Source organism: Myodes glareolus, chromosome 27, assembly GCF_982192425.1.
Source record: "Myodes glareolus chromosome 27, mMyoGla1.1, whole genome shotgun sequence".
In the NCBI taxonomy this organism is placed as follows: Eukaryota; Metazoa; Chordata; class Mammalia; order Rodentia; family Cricetidae; genus Myodes; species Myodes glareolus.
This window is the reverse complement of record NC_142052.1, coordinates 2,484,901-2,510,025: the sequence shown is the minus strand read 5'-3', so window position 1 is coordinate 2,510,025 and position 25,125 is coordinate 2,484,901. Positions and strand designations below refer to the sequence as shown.

The 25,125-nt window shown below is 45.4% G+C and overlaps 1 protein-coding gene and 1 long non-coding RNA gene across 2 annotated transcripts in view; one reads left to right on the top strand and one right to left on the bottom strand.

The window, feature by feature from the left end:
- Gsap (gamma-secretase activating protein) overlaps nucleotides 1-25,125 on the top strand; it is an 86,331-nt gene that overhangs the window by 14,956 nt on the left and 46,250 nt on the right. Inside the window, exons 4-12 of the mRNA XM_085684131.2 lie at nucleotides 2,230-2,299; nucleotides 2,804-2,854; nucleotides 11,846-11,934; nucleotides 14,228-14,294; nucleotides 16,003-16,052; nucleotides 20,665-20,769; nucleotides 21,240-21,299; nucleotides 23,203-23,246; nucleotides 24,331-24,416. Coding sequence (XP_085540257.2) covers nucleotides 2,230-2,299; nucleotides 2,804-2,854; nucleotides 11,846-11,934; nucleotides 14,228-14,294; nucleotides 16,003-16,052; nucleotides 20,665-20,769; nucleotides 21,240-21,299; nucleotides 23,203-23,246; nucleotides 24,331-24,416 — 622 coding nt within the window. The remainder of the gene's footprint in view (nucleotides 1-2,229; nucleotides 2,300-2,803; nucleotides 2,855-11,845; nucleotides 11,935-14,227; nucleotides 14,295-16,002; nucleotides 16,053-20,664; nucleotides 20,770-21,239; nucleotides 21,300-23,202; nucleotides 23,247-24,330; nucleotides 24,417-25,125) is intronic.
- LOC125399908 (uncharacterized) lies at nucleotides 3,235-8,138 on the bottom strand. The gene is made up of 4 exons (XR_015736851.1): nucleotides 7,844-8,138; nucleotides 3,875-4,051; nucleotides 3,562-3,676; nucleotides 3,235-3,454 (listed from the first exon to the last, which is right to left on the bottom strand). It is a non-coding gene; the product is annotated as an uncharacterized LOC125399908 (long non-coding RNA).

Genomic DNA, 25,125 nt, shown 5'->3' with positions numbered 1-25,125 from the left:
GGGATGAAGCAGTCTGTTAAGCTGGGCCGTAGTAGAAGGTGAACATGGCTTACAGGGTAAAGGGCTTGCAGGACAAACACAAGTTCACAACCAAGCACCCTCTGAGAAACAACACCATGTGTGATCTGCAACCCCAGAACTGGGAGTGTGACAGGCAGGGTCTAGGGACCCGTGGGCCTGACCGTCTATCCAAAATGGTGGAACATGATAGAGGAGACCCTGGACCTTGGCCCCTGCCATTCACAGCACACGCATAGGTATGTATGTGTCTGCATTACGCATGCTTATCACACACACATACACACATACACACACATGCACAATACACACACACAAATATATACACACACACAAATACATACACACATACATACACACACAAATACATACACACATACACACAATACACATACACACATGCACATACATACACATACACATACATGCACATATAAATACACAATACAGATATATATATATACACACATACACACATACACACATACACACATGCACATACATACACATACACATATACGCACATACATAAATACACAATACAGACATATATATACACACATATACACATATACACACATACACACATATATACACACACAGACACACACAGACACACACACATCACACACCCTGCAAATGAACACTGCACTGTCCAAAACATTTTGCTACATGAAGCAAAGCATTTGAAGGATAATACACTCTGTTCATGTTAGAAGACTCAGAAACGTAAGGACGCAGTATATAGAGAAATCACTGGAAGGCTACTGAGCGAATTACAAACTTGCCTCTTGGAACAGATTTGACATTGTCTGAGGTTTGGAAGGTTTGATGTTATATTTGACAATATTTACATATTTTGAGCATCAAGATTATTCATGGGTGATCTCATAGTTAAAAGTATAAAATATTAGAAACATAGTATATACTCTATGATTTTTCTTATTTATAATAAGAATCACTCAGAGTCAAAAGTTAAAAAAGCAAAACTTCTATAGGAATAAATTCCTAAAGAATAAAATAAAGTACCTTCTTCAGAAAAGAGCTTATTTTTTAATTGTGTGTGTGGGTGGGAAGAGGTGCTCGTGAATGCCCCAGAGGCGTCAGATGTGGGGGGAGGTGTCAGACGTACATGCAGTTATGAGCTGCCTGACGTGGGTGCTGGGAACTGAACTTGGATTCTCTGCATGAGTACCTCATACAACTGAGCCGTCTCTCGAGCCCCAAATTTAGTGCCCTCATATTAACTCAGTGCTCCCCTTTAGGAACCATTTCCCGTGGTGACACAGCCATAGTGTGTCCTTAGCCTACACATCATGTCTGTCATCTTCATGACTGTTTTCATTTTCCTGAGCATTGATAAAGTGGAATCTTTGGATTTTCCCCACTGTTGCTTCAGACGGGGTCCCACCATTATAGCCCAGGATGGCTTCCAACTTGTAACTCTCTGCCTCAGCCTCTGGAGGGTTGGGGTTACGAGGATGTGTACCACAACTGGCTTCTCCTGATATTTTGAACATTACAAACATTCCTCAAAAAGTAAAGATTAAGTAAAGACAGATTTGTTATCCATTCCTTTAATATAAGATACACTTGTGACACATTCCAAGGCTTCAGAGTTGAGTGTGTCATCTGACTGAAGCCTTTCTCATCCCCTCTGCTAACAGAGTCCAGTGTGTCATTGGATTAAAGCCTTTCTCGTCTCCCGTGCTAACATCTGGGTGCTCCTCATGACAGCATAAGCCGCACCGAGTGCGCTCTGAGTATTGTCCTCTTGATCCTCATAACCCCCACGAGATATTTTTCACTTACTTTGGCCATACCACTCCGGCATTTCTCAGTCCTCATAATACCATGAGATACATGTTACAGTCCCATGGTACTTATGATGGTTAGGTAAGTTGAATAATTTCCCCAAAGTCACACAGCTAGAAAACAGCGGTCAGGATTCAACCGTGGGTCTAGCTTAGTTTCAAAGTTTGTCTTCTGAACCATGCTGGTTGTCCCATAGCTAAGTTTCAGTGCCCTGTGTGGCACAAAATAGTAAACGTATTTTCCTTGAGAAATAATCCAGACCGTGTCAGCGTACACTTGTTCACTCGGTGCTGTAGGGAACGTTTGCTAAATAATGTTTGGTACAAAGTTTAATAGGAGTTTGCCTTCATACAATTATTATTCACCGTGATTCTCCTTTTCTGGCTGTTTTAATAGCACCTGTACACCTTTGAGAGGGACATGCAAGCTGTCAGCTGCTCTGTCAACAGCGAGAGGACTTTGCTTGGTGAGTTGAGATCCCATTGCTTCCGGTTAAGAGCTATGTCTTTTAAGTTGAAGCATTTGGATTTTGCAGTATTTGACTATAGCAGAAACTTTGCAAAAAAATACCTGTTCTATTAGACAACAATGAGGACCCTAAGACAGACTTACATAGATCTAATCTACATGGGAAGTAGAAAAGGATAAGATCTTCTGAGTAAATTGGGAGAATGGGGACCTTGGGGGAAGGTTGAAGGGGGGAAGGGAGAGGCAGGGAGGGGAGCAGAGAAAAATGTAGAGCTCAATAAAAATCAATAAAAAAAATTCAAAGGCAAAAAAACCCCAAAAACCTGTTCTAGGTAAGTCAAATTTGAAATTGAGCCTGCAGGACACAGCCATAGGAACGAATGCTTTGCCGTCATCCACAGTGTTATGGTGATAGCTCTCACTGATTTCAGGTATAAAGTGTTACATTCGAATAAGCTGCCATGCAGATCGGTTGCTAATTGATTCTTCTCTTTCCCATTAGCTGCCAGTTTCGTCCAGTACACTAAAGATGTAAGGAGTGAGCTTCAACCGGGTAATGGAATTATCCTTCTCTTGTGTGTGTTGACGGATAAAGATTTGTTGGGCTAAAGGCAAATTTCAAGCTCTTGAGAAGTGCCTTTATCTTAGAATAAAAAGTCAGTGGCCATTTAAGTGCAAGGAAGACTTTAAATCTTGTTTCTCAAGTAGGCAAGAAGGTGTGAAAAATGATATAATAGAGATTGTAGGAAAAGGAGGTGATAATTAGTCCCTGTAGAGTAAATGAATGCTGAGAATATACTTGACTTCTATGACCAGGAGCTAATGTAAAAGTAGGGAAACTTACAATACGACTTTAAAAATATCTGGTGAAATATTGATTAATCTCTAATGCATTGTGGATAGTTCATAAATACAAAATAAAACACAAATCTGTTCAGTGACGAAAACCTACTTTTTATTTTCTTAGCCATGCAGACCCTTTCACTTTTTAAATTGCAAAAGGCATTCTGTATCATCCACCTGCCCCACAACACAACAGTACTGACTGCGCATGTTTGGGCCCCCTCCGTGGTGCTGTGGGTACTTCTGTGGAGTGCTGAGGTGGCTATCCTCAACCACGCATGTTCACAGAGGCCAGATACATAAATAGAGTCTGTGGAAGAAGAATTTGCGTCAGTTCAATCAAAAAGTGAAGTTTGCTGTGCAGGCGTGAGAACCTGCGTTCGGTTTTAAACTCCGTGTAAAAACAACGCTTGTTACCTTGGTGCCGTGGAGGTGGAGATGGGCCATCCCTGGTGCTCCCTGGTCAGCCAGCTTAGCCTACTTGGCCATTCCAGGTCAGAGAGAGACTCAGTCTCACAAAGATGGATAATGCCTGGGAAAGACGTACACATTTGGCCTCTGGTCTCTACTGTACCCGTCAACGTGTGTCCTCGTGAAGATACATAGCCGCATAAAAAAGAAAAATGAGACCCTTTTATCGTTCCCATTGTTAAATATTGCATTCCTCTTTGTTTATTTTGGATGTCTGCATGCGTATGGGCATGCGTCTGGGGGTCAGAGGACAACTCACGGTAGCTGGTTCTCTCCTTCCGCTGTCTGGGTCCTGGGGCTGGGTTCAAGTGGTCAGGCTTGGCAGCAGGGGCTTTTCCCTGTCGAGTCTTGTTTCCAGTTTTAGCACAGACGCAGAGAACTATTTCAGTTGTTTAATGAAAGATGTTCAGCCGCTGAAACCTTTGACCCCTGAGAACTATCAAAGGAGGAACCGCTACTTAGCTTTAGATTTTTGTTGCCGCGAAGGGCAGTTAAGTTCGCGGGAACCAGCTTGGCAATTTGTTGAGAATGCTGGACTTTTATGTAAAAATCTAATTTATAAAAGTCGGCCCAACTAGTTTTTAGACTCTGCTCCAGCAACAATACCCACCAGCAGGCTGGAGTCAGCCCGTGAGCTACCGTTTCAGTCCTGGCCCGGAGGATCTGATTTCAGCCCTTGCTGCTATGTTCCCAGGTGGCTCCCCTCTGCTCCATTTATTTGACCCTTGACTCCTTATTTTGTTAGCATAGTTCCTCTTGGACGTATTCTGTGGTTGCATGTGATGGAAAAACCCTTCGCACGGACATTCCACCCAAGGCTCACGAGGCTGTGCTGGATCTCTGAGGCTCACATCTCCCCATGTCTGACAGAGGCAGGAGAACGGGAGCTGAGCCAGGGGAGGGCTTTTGTGAGGTGTTGGTGGGCTAGGTGTCTTATCTGGAATCTCACTGCTTAGTCACTCTTACTTCCACCCTGCAGTGTGACACATGGAGACATAGGTCACCCGTCCCTCGCTCTGCTGGCCTCCTCCCATTCCTTTATACTCTTGACCGTTCTTAGCATTTGACGTAATGCTCACCTCAAGGGTGAGCATTTGGATTTGGACTAGATCACATAGGATGGACTCTAGAACATTAGCATGCTGACCCCTAAACAAGGGTTTGAACAAAACAGGACATGGGGCCCATGTGATGTACTCTTTTGTCCTGGGAAGATAGGGTTCCTGTTGTATGTAGCTGCCAAGCTGGTGGGGCAAGATCCACACACTTTGGATTTGCGCTGTGTGTAGCCTGCTTCTTCTTGTTCCTGGTTACATTTAGTCTGAGAAGTCCATTATGCCAGCAAACTCAGAGAAACTCTAGTTTTTACTTGGTGTTTATCATTTCTGCCTCAGTGCCATGCTTGACAATAGTCAGCTCCAATGCACTCCCAGAGAAAATGTACAGTTTTACTTGATATACAATTAAATCCTATTCCCATATGCTTGCTTGGCCTTGAGTTTGGGCACCTGTGGTGAGATTACTTGCCTGTGTCTTTATGAACAGTAGCCTGAATATTGTGAGTTATCATAGCACACACAAAGTGGCTGGCATCCCAATTCACCCTTTATCCCAGCCCCCGAGGCGAGGACCAACTCTGTCCAGGTATAATTCCAGAACATTCCCCCTCAGCTTGGGGTAGATGTAGGAAGATCCAGAGTTCAGAGTCATCCTCAGCTACAGAATAATTTCAAGGCTAGCCTGCGGGATACAGGAAACCCTGTCTCAAAATACCCTTTACCCTAAAAAAGATTTCAGAAATGATGTAACCAGAAAATACTATAGAATATATCATGTTTTGTCTTTGAATAGATATTTTGGAAAGATTTCTTTTGCCTGCTTGAAATGGTTACATTGTACGACATTTTACTTAAGGAAAGTAGTCTTTTGAAAAGTTTTCTTTAACATTCTATTGTTTAAAATGAGATTTTTCCCTGTTGTGAAAGAAACAAACTGTAACATATTTCAAGTAAAAGTTTTTCTGTTCCCATACTTTACAATCAACTTTTATCAGTAACGTCCCTCCTTGGCCATAGTAGAGTTAATGTTTAGAAAATGACAATGACCTTCCATAAGAAGAGGCCCAGGCTGAACTCTGTCTTCCTTTGTGGTTGCCTTTGCTACTAGAGACAATAGATTCTCCTTGGGCAGCAACTGGGGTGGTCACTGTACTGGGACCCCACTGTCATCGAGACTTCCCAGAGCCTCCACCGCATTAGGGACAGATAGATGTTTCACAGAGCTGTGATTTGGCTCAAGAGTGCCACTGTGAAGTACGTGGCGTGTCACTGAGAAACACTCCTGATGGTGGTGGTTGACTCCCACCTCTGTGGTAGCTGTCCTAATTAAATTCCTGGCCTGTGCTGAACCAGGCGGGGGCGGTTAGTAGAGAAAGATAAAGAAAACTTAAATGATCGTTGGTTATTTATTTATAAATACATAAATTCATGCTGTGAAAGCCAGTCTAAGGTGATTCCTTCCCTATTTTTCCTTAGAGTCTCCCCAGATTGTGTTTTTTTTTTTTTACTCAGTTAGAGCATGTGAATTTTTATTCGAGATAGTTGGCTGTTCTTTTGTGTTATCTGATACAGTAATTCGGTCGTATATTTAAAATAGACATTAGTAGGAAAATTTGCTCCCCCCTCTTGTTCTCACTTTTTGCAGAATGTTTTTATTCTATTTTCTTCTTGACTGTCTTTGACACCCGTGTCCCTCTTACTCCCAAAGCCACGCTTTAGGCATCGGTCAGATAGATTCCTAGGGTCCCTCACTATCAATGTGACACGGCCTGTCATCAGCCGAGAAAAGCTTCAGTTGAGGATTGTCCAAACCAGACGGGCCTGTGCATGTGTCTGTGGGGGAATTCTTTTGACTGTTAGTTGATATGGGAGGGCCCGTCACCCTGTGGGCAACACCGTTTCCTGGGTGAGTGGTTCTGGGCTGCATGAGGAAGTGAGCTAGCCACGAGCCTGTGATTCAGCAAGCAGTGTTCTTCAGGCTTTAGTTCCTGCTTCCTGCCCCAACTTCCCTCAGAGATGGACTGTGACCAAGGTGTGAAAGCCAAAACAAAACAAACCCAAAACAACAACAACAAAAACCCAAAACAAACAAGCAAAAAAAAAAAAACGAACCCAACCCCCAGCCTCTGCTCCCTTAAGTCACTTTCGGTCACAGCAAGCAACATCTTTGCATCTCAGCCAACAGGAACACAGCCGTTTGAAACTGATGTTCTGTCCTGTCTCTGCACTGCTGGCTCTGTGTTTGGTCATAAACCATGAGTATTGCCATGCATTTCACCTGTGAAATTATACTCACGATTCAACATAAAAGCTTGCCTGCTGTCCTGCTTTCTAAGTGACTGGTGTGCTCAGAAGGATAGGTGTGCGTGGCGGAGTGTGAACACGTGTGGGGGACAGAATTTAATATCAGGTGCCTTCTCCTGCTCTCTGTCTCGCTCTGTCTGAGACAGGATCTCTCAGTGAACCCAGAGCTCACGGATGTGGCCAGGCCGGCTGACCAGTGAGCTAGCTGGATCTGCTTGTCTCCACTCTGGAGTTAGGTGGACGTGGCCATGTTTGGCTGTTTTAGGTGACGTCTGGAGTCTGACCTCAGGTCTCCAAGCTCGTGTAGCAAGCGCTTCCCCCACTGAACCCTCTCCCCAAGCCCTCAAGGCATTTTCTTAGTTCCTAATAATAACGTTCGTCGATCTGTCGTTGGTGGAAATGAATACCCAATAGGTCTCTAACAAGCTGTCTGAGAAAACATCACTAGGTAATAAGAGCAAAGTTGCTAAGTTCTGGGCAAGGTGGTACATGAAATCGCCTCACAGGAGGGGAAAAAAATCCAAAAATAAATAAATAAATACACTAGATTAAATGATGTTAAAAGAAAGAAAATCTTTCTCACACACACCCAAACAAACAAAACCATTGTCACAAGACTAGGTGGATAGCCCCAAATCCTAGAAGCTGTGAGGCAGGAGACTCGTTCCAAACTCCAGGACAGAATCAAAAGCACGCCCTCCCAAGTAAAACAAAGTAAACACCCCTGCAATCCCAGCATTCCCGAGGTGCAGGCTGTGGAATTAAGGATTTGAGGCCATCTTCAGAGATGCTGAGTTGAAGACCATCAGCCCGGGCTGCTTGAGATCTCTCAGCAAAGAGAAGCAACGGGAAGCGCGAGCATTCACCTCCAGATGAGTCAGAGGTGGACCCCGGGGTCCACAGGATGCTCTCCCTGGAGATCGGAGTCCCGCAGACAGTCTCAGCAAGGCTTCCAGAGCTGCGGGGAGTCTGGTGGTGCAGGAGGCCGCAGGTCTGGCTTAGGCTGCCGGTCTTGCAGTAAAAGCAGTTGTGACCTCTGACCCACAAAGATTACATTGCTGGCGGGGTTACTGGCTCTCCGGCCTCGCCTGTGGCCGTGGGGGTGGAGGGTGAGGAGTGTGGGGGTGCGCCAGCTGAGTTCTCGAGCTCCCTAAGCCCGGAGTTTCCGCCCTTGGACACAGGTGCCGCGAAAGTTTGCGCTTCCTTGAGGCAGAGCCTGTCGGCCAGGACCCTGCCTGCCTCCCTGTCTTTTAGCCCTAGGACAGCAGCTAGACTTGCAGTCCTCCTAGCCCAGGAATCTCCCATTCTGATTGCCCCTCGGTTTGGGAGTTTCCCCCTCTGATGATCGTTAGAGACATTTGTAAGAAATACCCAGGACTCATTTGTTAGGTCATATCCCGGAAACCGGCTCGTGTGCCAGGTCACTCTTAAGACCTGAAAAGTGGTCGTGTCCAGACTGCTGTGTGATCCCCAAATTGTGTGTTCATATTCCCAGTACAGCAATCGAGAGAGAACCTGACTATATTAGAGTTATAAGAACTCGACCACACTCTGGGGAATGGGGACCTTTGACCTACGTTTGGACGGCTGTGGTAAACCCCTTCCAGCCCCTGGCCACCAGCTTACTTCTAATTGCTTTTATGACATTTTGCTCAGATATGACCCCAGGACCTAAGGCAGCTGTTGTCGGTGCTGGTCCATTGCTGTGGGGGGGAACCGGAGTGTGCTGCTGATAGGTACGGTCAGCCATGACACATACGCTTGAGAATCTCTCTCTGCTTTCACACCCGGGCTGCCACATGCTGGAGAACCGGACAGACCGCTGTGTTGATGTAGACTTAGAAGGTCTATGAAACCATGCTCAGAATGGTCTCGCTGCAGGGGCACTGACCTGGCTTCCACTTCATCGCGGGATCTTTATCTGTCTCAATATCTATTTTTCCTTCTCGGTAGTGAAAACGAAGTCCTCCCACATCCTTGTCATTTGCCCTACCGCTGAGTTACATACCTGTGGCCCCAGTTCTGAGTTTGAGAAATGTCAGTCTGAGGAAAGTTAAGACATCGCTGACATAACGGGGAAGAAGTGCTCAAAGCCCAGCTGCGCTGATTTGCAAATGATTCTGTCTAGGGGAAAGGGCGGCTGTTGGGGTCAGCGTGGCTGCTCCCGTGTCAGTCAGGGCTTCAGTGATTGCATCTGTGCAGGGAAAGGGCGGCTGTTGGGGTCAGCGTGGCTGCTCCCGTGTCAGTCAGGGCTGCAGTGACTGCATCTGTGCAGGGGAAAGGGCGGCTGTTGGGGTCAGCGTGGCTGCTCCCATGTCAGTCAGGGCTGCAGTGATTGCATCTGTGCAGGGGAAAGGGCGGCTGTTGGGGTCAGCGTGGCTGCTCCCGTGTCAGTCAGGGCTGCAGTGATTGCATCTGTGCAGGGGAAAGGGAGACTGCTGGGGTCAACGTGGCTGCTCCCGTGTCAGTCAGGGCTGCAGTGATTGCATCTGTGCAGGGGAAAGGGCGGCTGTTGGGGTCAACGTGGCTGCTCCCGTGTCAGTCAGGGCTGCAGTGATTGCATCTGTGCAGGGAAAGGGCGGCTGTTGGGGTCAGCGTGGCTGCTCCCGTGTCAGTCAGGGCTGCAGTGATTGCATCTGTGCAGGGGAAAGGGTGGCTGTGGGGGTCAGCGTGGCTGCTCCCGTGTCAGTCAGGGCTGCAGTGATTGCATCTGTGCAGGGGAAAGGGAGACTGTTGGGGTCAGCGTGGCTGCTCCCGTGTCAGTCAGGGCTGCAGTGATTGCATCTGTGCAGGGGAAAGGGCGGCTGTTGGGGTCAGCGTGGCTGCTCCCATGTCAGTCAGGGCTGCAGTGATTGCATCTGTGCAGGGGAAAGGGCGGCTGTTGGGGTCAGCGTGGCTGCTCCGTGTCAGTCAGGGCTGCAGTGATTTCATCTGTGCAGGGGAAAGGGAGACTGTTGGGGTCAACGTGGCTGCTCCCGTGTCAGTCAGGGCTGCAGTGATTGCATCTGTGCAGGGGAAAGGGTGGCTGTTGGGGTCAGCATGGTTGCTCCCGTGTCAGTCAGAGCTGCAGTGACTGCATCTGTGCAGGGGAAAGGGAGACTGTTGGGGTCAGCGTGGCTGATCCTGTGTCAGCCAGGGCTGCAGTGATTGCATCTGTGCAGGGGAAAGGGCGGCTGTTGGGGTCAGCGTGGCTGTTCCGTGTCAGTCAGGGCTGCAGTGATTGCATCTGTGCAGGAGAAAGGGAGACTGTTGGGGTCAGCGTGGCTGATCCTGTGTCAGTCAGGGCTGCAGTGATTGCATCTGTGCAGGGGAAAGGGAGACTGTTGGGGTCAGCGTGGCTGCTCCCGTGTCAGTCAGGGCTGCAGTGATTGCATCTGTGCAGGAGAAAGGGCGGCTGTTGGGGTCAGCGTGGCTGCTCCCGTGTCAGTCAAGGCTGCAGTGATTGCATCTGTGCAGGGGAAAGGGCGGCTGTTGGGGTCAGCGTGGCTGATCCCGTGTCAGTCAGGGCTGCAGTGATTGCATCTGTGCAGGGGAAAGGGAAACTGCTGGGGTCAGCGTGGCTGATCCTGTGTCAGTCAGGGCTGCAGTGATTGCATCTGTGCAGGGGAAAGGGCGGCTGTTGGGGTCAGCGTGGCTGATCCCGTGTCAGTCAGGGCTGCAGTGATTGCATCTGTGCAGGGGAAAGGGCAGCTGTTGGGGTCAGCGTGGCTGATCCCATGTCAGTCAGGGCTGCAGTGATTGCATCTGTGCAGGGGAAAGGGAGACTGCTGGGGTCAGCGTGGCTGATCCTGTGTCAGTCAGGGCTGCAGTGATTGCATCTGTGCAGGGGAAAGGGCAGCTGTTGGGGTCAGCGTGGTGTGTCAGTCAGGGCTGCAGTGACTGCATCTGTGCAGGGGAAAGAGTGGCTGTTGGGGTCAGTGTGGCTGTTCCCATGTCAGTCAGGGCTGCAGTGATTGCATCTGTGCAGGGGAAAGGGCGGCTGTTGGGGTCAACGTGGCTGATCCTGTGTCAGTCAGGGCTGCAGTGATTTCATCTGTGCAGGAGAAAGGGAGACTGTTGGGGTCAGCGTGGCTGCTCCCGTGTCAGTCAAGGCTGCAGTGATTGCATCTGTGCAGGGGAAAGGGAGACTGTTGGGGTCAGCGTGGCTGCTCCCATGTCAGTCAGGGCTGCAGTGATTGCATCTGTGCAGGGGAAAGGGAGACTGGTGGGGTCAGCGTGGCTGCTCCCATGTCAGTCAGGGCTGCAGTGATTGCATCTGTGCAGGGGAAAGGGCGGCTGTTGGGGTCAGCGTGGTTGCTCCTGTGTTAGTCAGGGCTGCAGTGACTGCATCTGTGTAGGGGAAAGAGCTGCTGTTGGGGTCAGCATGCCTGTTCCCGTGTCAGTCAGGGCTGCAGTGATTGCATCTGTGCAGGGGAAAGGGCGGCTGTTGGGGTCAGCGTGGCTGATCCTGTGTCAGTCAGGGCTGCAGTGATTGCACCTTGCTTCAGAAACCATTTGGATTGTAAACAGGGTGCTTCTCTTCCCCCGGGCCTGCTACTGTCCTAAGGCGCGAAAAAGCTTCCCTTTTTAATGTGGTCATTCTGTGACGGGCTTAAATACAGCTTCTCTCAGGCATAAAAGGAGGTGGAAGGCAGGTTGAGTGTTCGTTTAGCGCCCCTGGACCACCACATATCCCTGAAGAAAGGAGCTGGGGACTCTAATAATTGTTTAGTGTCACCTCAAGAGACATTACGATGCTGGTAGAGTTGTTCTGTTAATCCACGGCTGGCGTAAGTTGAGACATCAGGCCTTCTTCCTCGTGGCTGCTTGAGAAAAGAGAACGCGTGCTATCCCAGTTGTTATGACTGCCATCCTCCTTGTCTTTGTAGGGTCAAAGTGCTTAACATTGCTGGTTGAAATCCATCCTGTCAACCACGAGAAGGTTCTGAAGGCGGTGGATAGCTGTATCTGGGTACAGGTAAGTAAGCCACCTGTTACCCGTCTCCTGAATCAGAAGGTGTAGCCCCTGGGGAGAAAGGTACCTGTTCACAAAGCGCTTTCACGCACACAGTAGCTCATTTAATCCTCTAAGCAGAGTTCCAGCTGTGAGGGTTTAAGCATCAATGTTTCCCTCGTAAACACGGACTGCGCCGGCTCTGCTCTACCAGATAGTAAGGCAACATTCTCACACGATAAACCATCAAATATTAAAGTAACTCCGTGGTAAGCTCCATATCCACCTGGTTGACAGAGTAATTATCTGGTTAATGGCAGTATATTCCTGACTTTCACAACATTGTGGGTTGCTGCCTAAGCACTCGAGGACAGTGTGGGTGAACAAGCCATTTTTCATTGGAAGATTTCACACTTGTGCAACCTTGTGCTTGTGAAGGGTTATTTGCAATTCAAAATGAACATTTATGGCCCTTGACCAGGCATTGGCTGAGCAGGTGAGTCACCTGCTGGCACATCCCTAGCTCAGACGCTACCCTGCCTATCTCCAGACTTACACTTGTTAAAGGGATGGTTATTCCACCCATCTCTTTAGTACGGTTTCTGGAGATGGTCCTTTCTTCCTGAGGGACACCCCTTGACCAGGTCGTGGACCTGTTCGCCTGGATTAGCTCTTCTGGAGGAGACTGACACATTTTGCTTTGGTATGTCATTCTCTGAAGGGACAGCTCCTTGCTTTGAAGTTCTGAGCTTCACTATCGTGTGTGTGTGTGTGTGTGTGTGTGTGTGTGTGTGTGTGTGTGGTGCTGCACACCTCAGACCTTCCCCAGCCCCACTGTGCAGGACATCTCATCTGTGCACACTCTAGAAGTCATTCATAATTAGCTCTATATTATTTCTGAAGCCGAAGTCTATATTGCTATCTATGATGTAGGGTTATTGCTGAGAAGAATATCATATAGTTAATGGTTTGCTTTCCGGTTCTAGAAGTTCAACATGATTACTTGAGGAAATTGGTCTGCTCTCCTTCTGATCTATCATGTAAAATAAAGGCAACAATAATAGAAATACCAGTGTCTGTGAAGTTAAGTCATACATAGTTATGTTCTTTTATAATGTTTTACATTTTTTTGGGTTCCAGGGAACAACATCTACTGGTAACTCCTAGTAAATTGCTTTTCATGCCCTAAGATGAAGCTGTCTGTCACTTTTTTTGATAATGAAAGATTGAGCATTGATCCTATCTCTTGCCACTTCTCCTTCATTATCACAGTTAACGGAATGAACTGTGTGCTGGGGGCAGAGCCGCAGGGGAGAGCATGTTGTGGCAAACCTCCTCTTCCCAGTGACAGCTAGCCTAACTCTGAGCCTTGTAAATCTTCAGTCATTGACACATCATGACTCCCTGTTCTTTCTTGGAAAGTCCCTGGTTACATGGCTCTTTGTCTCTCAGATGTGGGAGCCTGGAACTTGCAGCAGGGACTGTCTTCATGGTTCCCAATTATATACTAGGTTTAGTTTCACAATAACTATACTGGCCGCCCTTTGGCTCTGCGTGAGATACGACATATTGTATACACGTCATTTGCACTGCTTCTGATTGGCTGCACGATCAAATATTCCAAACGGGAAGCGTCATTCCTGGAGGCATCCCCCCTTTGCCTTGTGCTCAAAAGAATGGTGATAAAGTACCAGGTACCAATCCACCGCCCCCCCCCCCAGAAAACTGAGCTCCTCAGAGGTTCCTTCCTCTACTTGCTTGACCTTTGACATATGTACATGTGATTCCCCTAAAATATTCTGTGGTTCTCAGTTCCTTGCAAAGGTTGTAGCCATAACCATGACCAAACACTACTGAAATGTCAGTATAAGCTAAATAGTGGCTTGTAACATGAGGGGCCAGCATGTTGGGGTTTCTGTCCCGCCCGGTACCACACAGCCAGCAAGTCCCAAAGAAAATCACACAGAGGACTCCATAAGATTATAAAACTGATTGGCCCATTAGCTCAAGCTTCTTGTTAACTCTTATAGTTTATATTAACCCATTATTCTGATCTGTGTTAGCCATACGGCTTGGTACCTTTTTCAGCTGTCAGCTCACATGTTGCTTCTTCGGTGGTCTGGGCAGGAATGGCGGAGGGAGCTTCCTGGTTCCCAGAATATTCCTGTTCTCATCACCCCGCCTCTACTTCCTGTCTGGTTACCCGCCTATACTTCCTGCCTGGCCAATCGGTGTTTTATTAAAATACATGATTGACAGAATACAGATAATTCTCCCACACCAGTGGCTAATGATTTTTATAATTCCCTTCCCACAGTTCCTCTACCCACACGTTGAAGGTTGTCTTCTCCAGAACCACCTCTTACTGATTTCAGAAGAGAAATGTAAGTGTGTCTTTGGATAAAGGATAGGCGATGTGCGCACAGTCAGTCTCCTAGTGAAACCTGAAGACTGGGTAAACTGCTAGATATCTTACCATTGCCCAGCGTCTGCTAACCTCTGATGTCCACTGGTGACCTAGAATTCCTTTTCCTAACTGGTGTGGGAGAGTTGTCTGTATTCTATCAATCATATTTTAAATAAACGCTGATTGGCCAGGCAGGAGGTATAGGTGGGAAAACCAGACAGGAAGTGAAAATGATGCAAGGAGAGCAGGAGGAATTCTAGGGAGGAGGAAGTTGATTCTTCCCTCTCCTGCCCAGACCACCGAAGCAGCGGGATGTAAGCTGCCCCACTGAAAAAGGTACTGAGCCACATGGCTAAAATAGATAAAAATAATGGGTTAATCAAGATGTTAGAGTTAGCCAGTAAGAAGCCTGACCTAACGGGCCAATCAGCTTTATAACTTACGGAGTCCTCTGTGTAATTTTCTCTGGGACTAAACAGCTGGGGGGCCGGGCAGGACAGAAACACAAACAAACAGACCCCCCTCATGTTACACCTAACATAGCATTTTTTTTAATCTTCAGTTTCCTTGTCTTTGGAAAGGAATAGCTTGTGCACACAAAGATGGTGCAGTTTGTTGACGTGTAGAACAGTTACACTATTTCCTTTAAGAAGCCTGTCTGTCCAAGCGGATGGCTGTGGTCCAAGTGTAAGGGGCTTGGATGGAGAGAAGGAACGGAAGGCTTGGTCACTAGAAGAATTCCGGGGCAGATCTAAAGTACACAATAGCATGACCCAACTCAAGTAGAAATGATGCAAGAGGTCATGGCCTTTCGAGATGTTTTCAGTTTCGGGAAGGAGTACAGACAAAAGTCATTAATACTTACTAACAAGCAGTCTTTCATGTTGTGAGGTGAAACTGTGGGTTGTCTTACGTTTGGAAGAACAGGTTGCATTATATTTGTATTTAGTTCCTGCGTTTTGGGTCAGTTTTTGGTACCGTGTTTTGTCTTGCAGTTAGAGCCAATAGAATATAGATTGTTACTGTTACTGCAAATTGAATAAAAGTAGTAAGCTTTTGTTCACATGATGTAGCCCCTAAAATGCCTCTTATGTGTGCATATATATGTAATATATCTATATATTTATATTAATACATATATGTATTGGGAAATTAGAGGTGAATGAACTAATGAGGCTCTCATTAGTCTTGTTTAAGACAGATGATACAAGAGTAGCAAGTACTTGTAGAGGGAAGCAAAGCAAAAAGGGCCAGGTGATATATTAATTAGAACATTAAAGTAAGAGTGAACGTGGGTCAGGAAGCTCACTGTCAGGGGGAAGAGCTGTAGGTCAGGAAGCTCACTGTCAGGGGAACGGTGGGTCAGGAAGGATCCCTGTGTATGACAGTGTGCTTTTCTACTGGTCCACAACTATTAGAAAAACAGTAATTTTTTTTCCTGAATGGTAAAAACACACATAAAATTTTCTCTGTTTACTGGCTATTTAAATTTGCTATTAAGAAAATTTATTAATTATATCCTTGTCTGTTTTTCTACTTGGTTATCTATAACTCTAAATATGGTATAGATATTGAAATGGTTTTACTCATTGTTTAGTCTATATAAGATAACTTTTAAATTTTACACTTATTTGTTCTGATTTGTGGTATGTGTGTTTATGTGTATTTTGATTTATATTTTTCAGATATTGAGCGGTTTCACATCCAGGTTGCCAGAGAAGATGGAAACAGAGTGGTAAAGATTGAAATTCTTTTTCTTCAGAACTCTCTTCTAGACTTATGAGGACAGATGAACCCCATTGACATTTTTTTGGTGTCTTTTGAATAATAGTCTTACTCTCATGACCTATGAAACAAAACAAAGGTGGAGGAATTAGTGACCCCCCTGACCTCACATCCGCTGGGCCCTGAGTCTCTCCACAGTCTTGCTTGCTGGTGCAAACCTGTCCAAGGTTAGATACACACATAGGGGAAACTTTTTTATCAAATAGAATCATAATATATACATTTAATTTCTGCCTTTGTGTTTGCTGTTTGACTTATTGTTATCAGAAGGATATAGGTTAGTAAGTAGAAAAGTAACTAATTGTATTTCTCTAATTTTTAATGTATAAACATTGTAAATAGGACCGTGACTTCCATGTCCCACCACTTCCCTTCTGTCTGGCCTGTGTCCTTCCACATCGTCTCCACGTTATCAGCTTATGCTGATTCCACGTTTATCTCCACAAACCCTGCTTGGTTTATTATTAACTCGTGTGTGTGATTAGCTAGAAGCTAGCTAGAACAGCTTCGAGGTGTGTTCTGAGGAAACGAATGACGCCTCTTGGCGTGGTGTCTGTGATGTTTTAGCCATTCTGTGTCTGAACCTTTAGCATGTTAGTACGGTCACTTCTTTGGATGACTGGGTTGATGGGATGTGCATTTGGTAGCTTTCAGGAGGGTTTGCTAGTTGCGTCTCAGAAAACTAGTTTTACAAGCAAAGGGTGAGAGTGTCAGGTAAATTCACCTTCAACGCTTCCCAATTTCATGGGTGTGAACTGATATCTTACTGCCATATTAATTATATCTTTTATTGCTTTTTTTCTATTTGGGCATCGTCTCTGTTTACTGGCTATTTAAATTTGCTATTAAGAAAATTTATTAATTATATCCTTGTCTGTTTTTCTACTTGATTATCCATAACTCTAAATATAGTGCAGATATTGAAATGGTTTTACTCATTTTTTAGTCTATATAAGATAACTTTTAAATTTTACACTTATTTGTTGTGATTTGTGGTATGTGTGTTTATGTGTATTGTGTATACATGAGAGTGCATATGTGTGCACACGAGTCTTTGTGTATGCATGTGCATGAATGCGAGTGTATATGTGTGTGTGCACGTGAGTGTGTGTTCATGCATGAGTGTGAGTATATATGTGTGCAGGCAAGTATGTATGTGCGTGTGAGTGTATGTGTGTGTATGAATATGACAGTGCATGTGTATGAATGTATGTGTGCATGTGTGCATGTGTGCGTGTGTGTGTGTGTGTATACATGCCATGGGATGAGTAAGAAGGTCAGAGGACTTTTACCCTGTGGATTCCAGGGATCAAATTCAGGTTGTAAGGCATGGTGGCAGGGACCTTTACCTGACAGCCCTCAAATTACTCTTCCTCTGAGAATGTGGATGTTTCTCTGAAGACTGTAAAGTAACAGAAATGGGAAGTGACGTTTACTAACCATGTAGCTACCATTGAAAGCCCCAAACCAGAGGAGCTGGCAGGGAAACCAAGCAGGGCTTTGTGGGTGTGGCTCTGACTGGTGGTGACCCACAGAGGAGGGGCAGTGTTTGGATCCCTATGACAGCTATGAGAACTTGGAGGAGGATGTTCAGCACACATATTAGATGGGAATGAGCAGGGACTGAAGAATGTGCCGGATCATTGGGAGTGCGGGGAGGAGCGCCTTCCGGCTGCCCAGACAGCTTCCCGCTGACCAAGATGGCCCAGCTTTAGTGTTTCTCCATCCTCTGGTGCCCGTCCTGGGCACCACTTCTGCCCACACAGAAGGCTTTAGCAATGGCTTCTTGTAAGGGTGTCCGATTCCTCCTATTTGCCACAACATCCTTAGGTGAGAGGGGTGGCGCTGTGGCTCCATCTTCTAACGGAGAAATGGAGTGATGTCATCCCCGAGGGACACAGTGGATATTTTACCTTGCTCAGCCAGAATCTGACGCTCATCTTGTTGTCAAATGGCTTTGGCTGGAAAGATTCCCAAACCTGTTCCCCCAAAGCAGAATTCATATGTGTAGAGACAGTGTGGATATGGAGGATACGGAGGGTGCTCTAAGAGCTTTGGCATCGCTTCCCACAGCCTAGTGGCTGTGGACCCAGCAGAGGAAAAAACAGAGCTGTGTGGGTCCTGTGCTTCGTACTCTCACCTCAAGTTCCAGCTAGCATCGGAGAACTTCCTTTCTGGGTAGAGAGGGTTCAGGCATGAAGCTGTACCTCCTCATCCAGAGGGCTCTTCTCCTGGTCCAGCTCAGGGTCAAGAGGTTTTGTTTTACGGTTTGGTGCTTGCTTGGTAGGTACCTCGAGGAGAATGACTTGGCCCTGGAATTCACATGCGAGGCCACCGAGTCAGATCCCTTGCCCTGAGAAAGTAAACTCCGTTTTGTTTGTTTGTTTTTCTTAGTTAGGGTCTTGTTTTGTCTTTCAGTCTGGCAGGGAGCCTGTGCCCCTCCTACTTCAGTGTTCTGAGAACTGGTGTTTCAGGCATGGACCACCGAACCCAGTGCTGGTATTAAGTAAATTCCTTGTGATCACGCATGTATATGTGTGTGTGTATTTTGTGTGTGTGCATGCATGTGTATACCGATGTGTGTTTGTATGTTCATGCTGGTGTGTGTGTTCATGTATGTATGTGTGTATATATGCTAGTGTGTCTCTGTGTGTGTGTGTGTAGGCCAGAGGTCAAACTTGAGTGTGATTCTTCAGATACCATCTACCTTCTATTTTGAGACAGGGTCTCTCACTGGTCTGGGGCTTCCTAATTAGGTTACACTGGGCAGGCAGCTAGTCTCAGAGAACCTCCTGTCTGTGTCTCCCCAGTCCTGGAATTACAAGCACAAGCACTGTGCCTGCTTTTCTCTGTGGGTCCTGGGGGTCAACCTTAGGGTCTCATGCTTACAACACAGCACTTTACCAACCGAGCCATCGCCCATGCCCTGGAAAGTGAATTCTTAGCCCCTTCTGTGAAGCCATTGTAAAATCTGCTGATTTGTAAACAAAGTTCTAGCAAAATGCCAGATGTTAGGACTCAGTTCTGGTGAACTAACTTCACAACCTAATCTAACCTCTCTGGACCTCAGTTTCCCTTTGAGTTCGCTATGTAGCCAGTAATGATTTTAAGCTTCTGATCGTCCCAAGTGCTGGGAACACACTCATGTGCTGGGAACACACTCACTCATGTGCCAGGAACACACGTATGTGCTGGGAACACTCCTATGTGCTGGGTACACTCTCATGTGCCGGGAACACACTCATGTGTTGGGAACTCACTTATGTGCTGGGAGCACAACTCCTCGTTTTCTGGGAACACACTTCTTATGTGCTGGGAACACACCCAATGTGCTGGGAACACACTCACATGCTGGGAACACACTCCTCATGTGTTGAGAACACACTCATGTGCTGGGAACACACTCCTCATTTTCTGGGAACACACTCATTATGTGCTGGGAACACACCCATGTGCTGGGAACACACTCACGTGCTGGGAACACACTCCTCACGTGCTGGGAACACACTCACGTGCTGGGAACACACTCACGTGCTGGGAACACACTCACATGCTGGGAACACACTCCTCACGTGCTGAGAACACACTCACGTGCTGGGAACACACTCACATGCTGGGAACACACTCACGTGCTGGGAACACACTCACGTGCTGGGAACACACTCACGTGCTGGGAACACACGCATGTGCTGCAGGGCCTGCCTTACAGGGAGCTGGAGACCGGCGCTTCCTGCCTGGTAGGCAAGGGCTCCACAAGCTGAGCTGTGTCCCCTGCCCCCCATCCTTTGGTTTTAAATCTCTATTGTCCTTTGAGTTTAAACAGACACTTTGCATTAATATATTCCTAATGTACTCTTAGTTCTTCTTCCTTCATCTATTGAAGTAGTCCTTGGGTAATATTAAATTCCACAGCCACTCAAGACACGAGTCAGCGAGGTCACTGGGACCGTTATCGTGCTAAGGTGTAACTACAGAAGCACGCAAAGCCCCGTAGGAACACACAGCCAAGGAACTTTGCTTTTGTATGGGGATTCTGAGGCTTTGTCCAAAACTCAAAAAATCCTAGTGAGATCTTGAAGGCTAAGAGTCAAGTATTGCTGACAGGTAGGCAATGCCATCCATCACCACGGTGGGGCACGTAAAGGAAGGACTATGACCAATGCCACCAGTTGGTGAACGGCTCAGCTGGGCCATTACAATGCTCTCTGTTAGGCCTGATGCTTCCTGGACTTCATGAACCTTTGTCTTCAGAGGCGAAGCCTTTTGTCTCTGGACACCTGACCAAAGGAGTATGATTACAACAGGGCGTTATACACCTACTGTTAGTACAGACGTTTGTGGAAGGTGTGGCCTCTGCCAACCTGCCTGTTACGCTAAGAAGAACAGAGCACAGGGTATTGGGAGGAGACGATGATGCCTTAAATATTCTATAGAAAAAACACGTATGTTGTGGGGGTGGGGAGGTACTGACACTAAAGTAGGGGTATTTACATGTATCATGTGCATAAATAGTGACTTAGGTTGTCATTTTAAAAATACTTACAAAATCATTTTTACTCTAGGTAATTAGAAATTCTATCCACCTCCCAAGAGACAGAATAGCTGAAGATTTTGTTTGGGCTCAATGGGATATGTCAGAGCAGAGATTATACTACATAGAACTGGAGGTAAGAGTCAGCCCATTGGTACCTGTTTCTATAGAAACAGTATAACTTTGACATCATTGCTTTAACAATGTGTGCCTTAAGAATGTTTGAGGTTTGTTTATTTTTATTTCATGCATATGGGTATTTCATCTGCATGTATGTCTATGCACCATGTATGTGTAGTGCTTGCAGAGGCTAGAAGAGAATATTGGATCCCCTGGGACTGAGTTACTGGTGGTTGTGAGCTACCATGTGTGTGCCAGAATCTAACCCAGGTCCTCTAGAAGAACATCCAGGGCTCGTACCTCTAAGGCATCTCTCTAGCCTGTGCTATAGTTTTTTGTTAATAACTACATTGTCATTAATTGGAACTGCCAATGGAGGTTTATTAAAGACAATACACAGGTTTTGTTTTCATGGTTTCTTGACTGCTTTTTCTCTTCAGCTTTTTTAATTTTTGGAGATAAGGTGTCAAGCATTTTCTTTTCTAGAAATCAAAGAGTGTCTTGAAATGCATCCAGTTTTGGGAGGACGAAAGCTTTAATTTAATGGTAAGTAGATAGAATACCTGTCCCGGGAAACCTTACTAGAATTGAAATCATAAGCAAAACTTTTGACATTTTGATATTGTGCCAGCCACTTGCATGATCCAGTCACTTGGTTTCTGCTGTCTTGAGGCTGCATCTCTCTGACAGATGCACAGTTGATGCAGGAGCAGAGAACAACATGTATGGGGGGTGGGGAGCTTTTAAAGCACCCGCACTAAGAGGGGCTTAGAGAAAGGTGATGGATGTGGTCCAGAGTAGCTTGCACTAAGTGGTTGCAAGTTGTTTAACTCAAAAGGAATCATGAATAGAATGGGTTTGAGGATGAGGAAGGGGGTCAGTCAGAGTGTACAGTTTAGTAAGTGTCTAGCGTCTGTCTGTCTATGGTAAAGCACTCTACATAGCCTCATCTGGGATGTAGAGTATTTCCTTCCTTTCTGAGGATCAATATTGCTATCAAGCACATATTGGTTTCACACTATTACAAGACTTTCTTATCTTTCCTGTCCCGTTTTTAGTTCACCCACTCCAAAAGACGCCTCAGGCTTCCTTCTGTCCATGACTGTCTGTCCTGTGAACGGTTGTGGCTCTTAATTGTCTCAACTGCACAATCTGTCCATGATAGTCATTTAAGGCACAGTTGGCCGTGTAGACAAGAAGCATGCACTAAATGTGTCTGTAAACTCCAGAGCATCCTCAGTAGACTCCCTGCCCTGTGGATTTTGGGCTCACCCTTGGAGATAATGCCCAAGTGGTCCTTTTATCACCAGACCAGCCGAGCACTGGCAGCTGGCTTTGTATTTCACAACTGTTATCATGTAATGCCATTTTTTTTACTCAATTTTTTTGAAGTTATAATATAGCTACAAAATTTCTCCCTTCCCTTTCCTCCCTCCAAACCCTACTGGTACCCTCCCCATTCTCCTCCAAATTCATGTCATCTTCTTTCATTAATTCTTATTTATGCACATATTAATATGCATATACGTGTCTGTGTAATGTTACTTATTGTATGCACATATAACTATGTGTACACATATCTGAATAGTGTTGCTTATTATATGCATATCTGGCTATGTGTACATATTTGTATATGCATGCGTGGCTATGAGTACACATTTGTATATGTATGTATGACTATGTGTGCACATTTGTATATGCATATATGGCTACGTGTACACATTTGTATATGCATGTATGGCTGTGTGTACACATTTGTATATGCATGTATGGCTATGTGCACACATTTGTATATGTACGTATGGCTATGTGTACACATTTGTATATGCTTGTATGGCTGTGTGTACACATTTGCATATGCATGTATGGCTATGTGCACACATTTGCATATGCATGTATGGCTATGTGCACACATTTGTATATGCATATATGGCTATGTGTACACATTTGTATATGTGTGTATGGCTATGTGTACACATTTGTATATGCATGTGTGACTACGTGTACACATTTGTATATGTATGTATGGCTACGTGTACACATTTGTATATGCATGTGTGACTACGTGTACACATTTGTATATGCATGTATGGCTACGTGTACACATTTGTTTATGTATGTGTGACTATGTGTACACATTTGTATATGTATGTATGGCTATGTGCACACATTTGTATATGCATGTGTGACTACGTGTACACATTTGTATATGTATGTATGGCTACGTGTACACATTTGTATATGTATATATGGCTATGTGTACACATTTATATGCATGTGTGACTATGTGTACACATTTGTATATGTATGTATGGCTATGTGTACACATTTGTTTATGTATGTACGACTATGTGAATTCTATTTGCATGATTTCAGAGCTGGCCATTTGTCACTGGGGAAGTCCTGTAATGTCATTTTTAATGCTGATATCCTCATTTTTTTTTGACAGTTTGAAATGCCCCTGGACATATCATTGAGTGGCTTAAGATTTAAGTAAGTTATCCCCAGGATATTAAATTTCATAGACATTTATAGGTAACAAAATGATGGCATCTTTTCCTAGTTGTGATAGGTAGATACTGGAGTGTTTGATATTTTGTGCATCTATTTTAGGATTTGTTTTATTTTTATTTTACATGTGTGGATGTTCAGCCTGCATATATATCTGTGTACCACGTGTGTACATTGTTTGCAGAGGTCAGAAGAGAGCATCAGATCCCCTGTACCTGGAGTTCCAGAAGGTTGTGAGCTGCCATGTGGGTGCTGGGCATCAAACCTAGGTCCTGTTGAAGAGCGGCCAGTGCTCTTAATATCTGACCACTGATCTGCCTAGTCCCTTGTGGATCTATTATTAATGTTCCCATTCTTTACAGAATGTAGGTTGGTTTATCAGTAGATCCAGGATTATATGTGTAAAGCCAACTGTGATGATTTTCTTAGCCATGTATTTCTGTAGGGCACCTGCAATTATTTATGTGTATGGAAGTGCTTGTCTCCCTGTGAGTAAGCAGAAGGTTCTGAGTCAGCCCGAATGCATTTAGATCATATATCAAATGCTTTTTTTACTGCCAGCAAGATCCCAGATAAACCCACTTGTAACTCAGCCCGGTTTCTTGCTTTTTTCTTTCTGTTTTCCTCTTTACACAAAAGGCAAGATTTTTCTTTTTGGAGAGGATGTTATGTGTAGTAAAAAGCAAAAGCATTTGAAAAAATAAAACAAAATAGAGTACATCAAAGGTCAGAAGAAAAGGAAGTCTTCCAAAGTTAGAGTAACGGCAGTCCTGAACTGCTCAGTGTCTCATCGGCTTTGGTTATACATACACGGATGTTTAACTGTGCCTCTTTGTGACAGCATATGTTGTAAGTAATAAAACTTCCTGTCTATTGCCAGGCCCATATCTCTTACATCCCACATGCATTTTCATCACTGTTGTACATTTTTAAACAAAAATGTGTGTTGAAATACATCAAAAGCATTTTTTTTTGCGTCTGTGAGTGTGTCATGGTGGTTATAGCGTGTATGAGGAGAACACCTCTTTAAATGCCTTCGATAATTTCTGTTCCTTTATAACCTCAGGTTTGTCAGCTTTGGATACGACTATCATCAAGACCAAGAGAACTCATGCAACCAGCCTTCTCTTTGCGTTTTTACCAGCCACACAGGTAGAATCAGGATCATCCTTCCCATTTTTAATTAACTTGAATTCTATACAAACTGCAGTTATTCATTGTCCTGCTATGTGAAGCCCCAAAATAAAACATAACAGCCACATTATTAAACAATGACATGGGTATTATATGTTCATTCATGATTATCTTCTCCACTATAATTTTACCCCTTCGTCACTGAGCATGGAACTTGGGGCTCACACCTAAGGACAGGTGAGTGACTCCTTCCACTATGGTTTCATGCACATTTGTATTAAGGAGAAAAGCCACCACGGATGGGGTTATTGATCCAGTAGATTTTACTGATGAGGTTTTAGTAGGGCAGGTGGGTTCATGTTGATCCAATGTGTGTTTTCCCACGGGAAGTGCTCTCTGTGTCAGCCTTACTGATGTGTAGGGGGTCTAATCATTTATTTATTTTTACATTGGATGTCTGTGGGCACATGGGCACATGTATGCCATTGCATGTATGCATGTGCAAGCCAGAGGACAGATTGTGGAAGGGATTCCTTCAGCATGTGACCTCTAAGATTAGGTTCATGTCTCAGGCTTGATGGTCAGCACTTTACCCATGGAGCTCCCCCATGGTCTGTGTTTAGGGGCTAAGCCCGCGCACCTGGACATGAATGTGTGTGGCATCTAAGCCCGTGTACCTAGACATGAATGCATGTGGGATCTAAGCCTGTGTACCTAGACATGAATG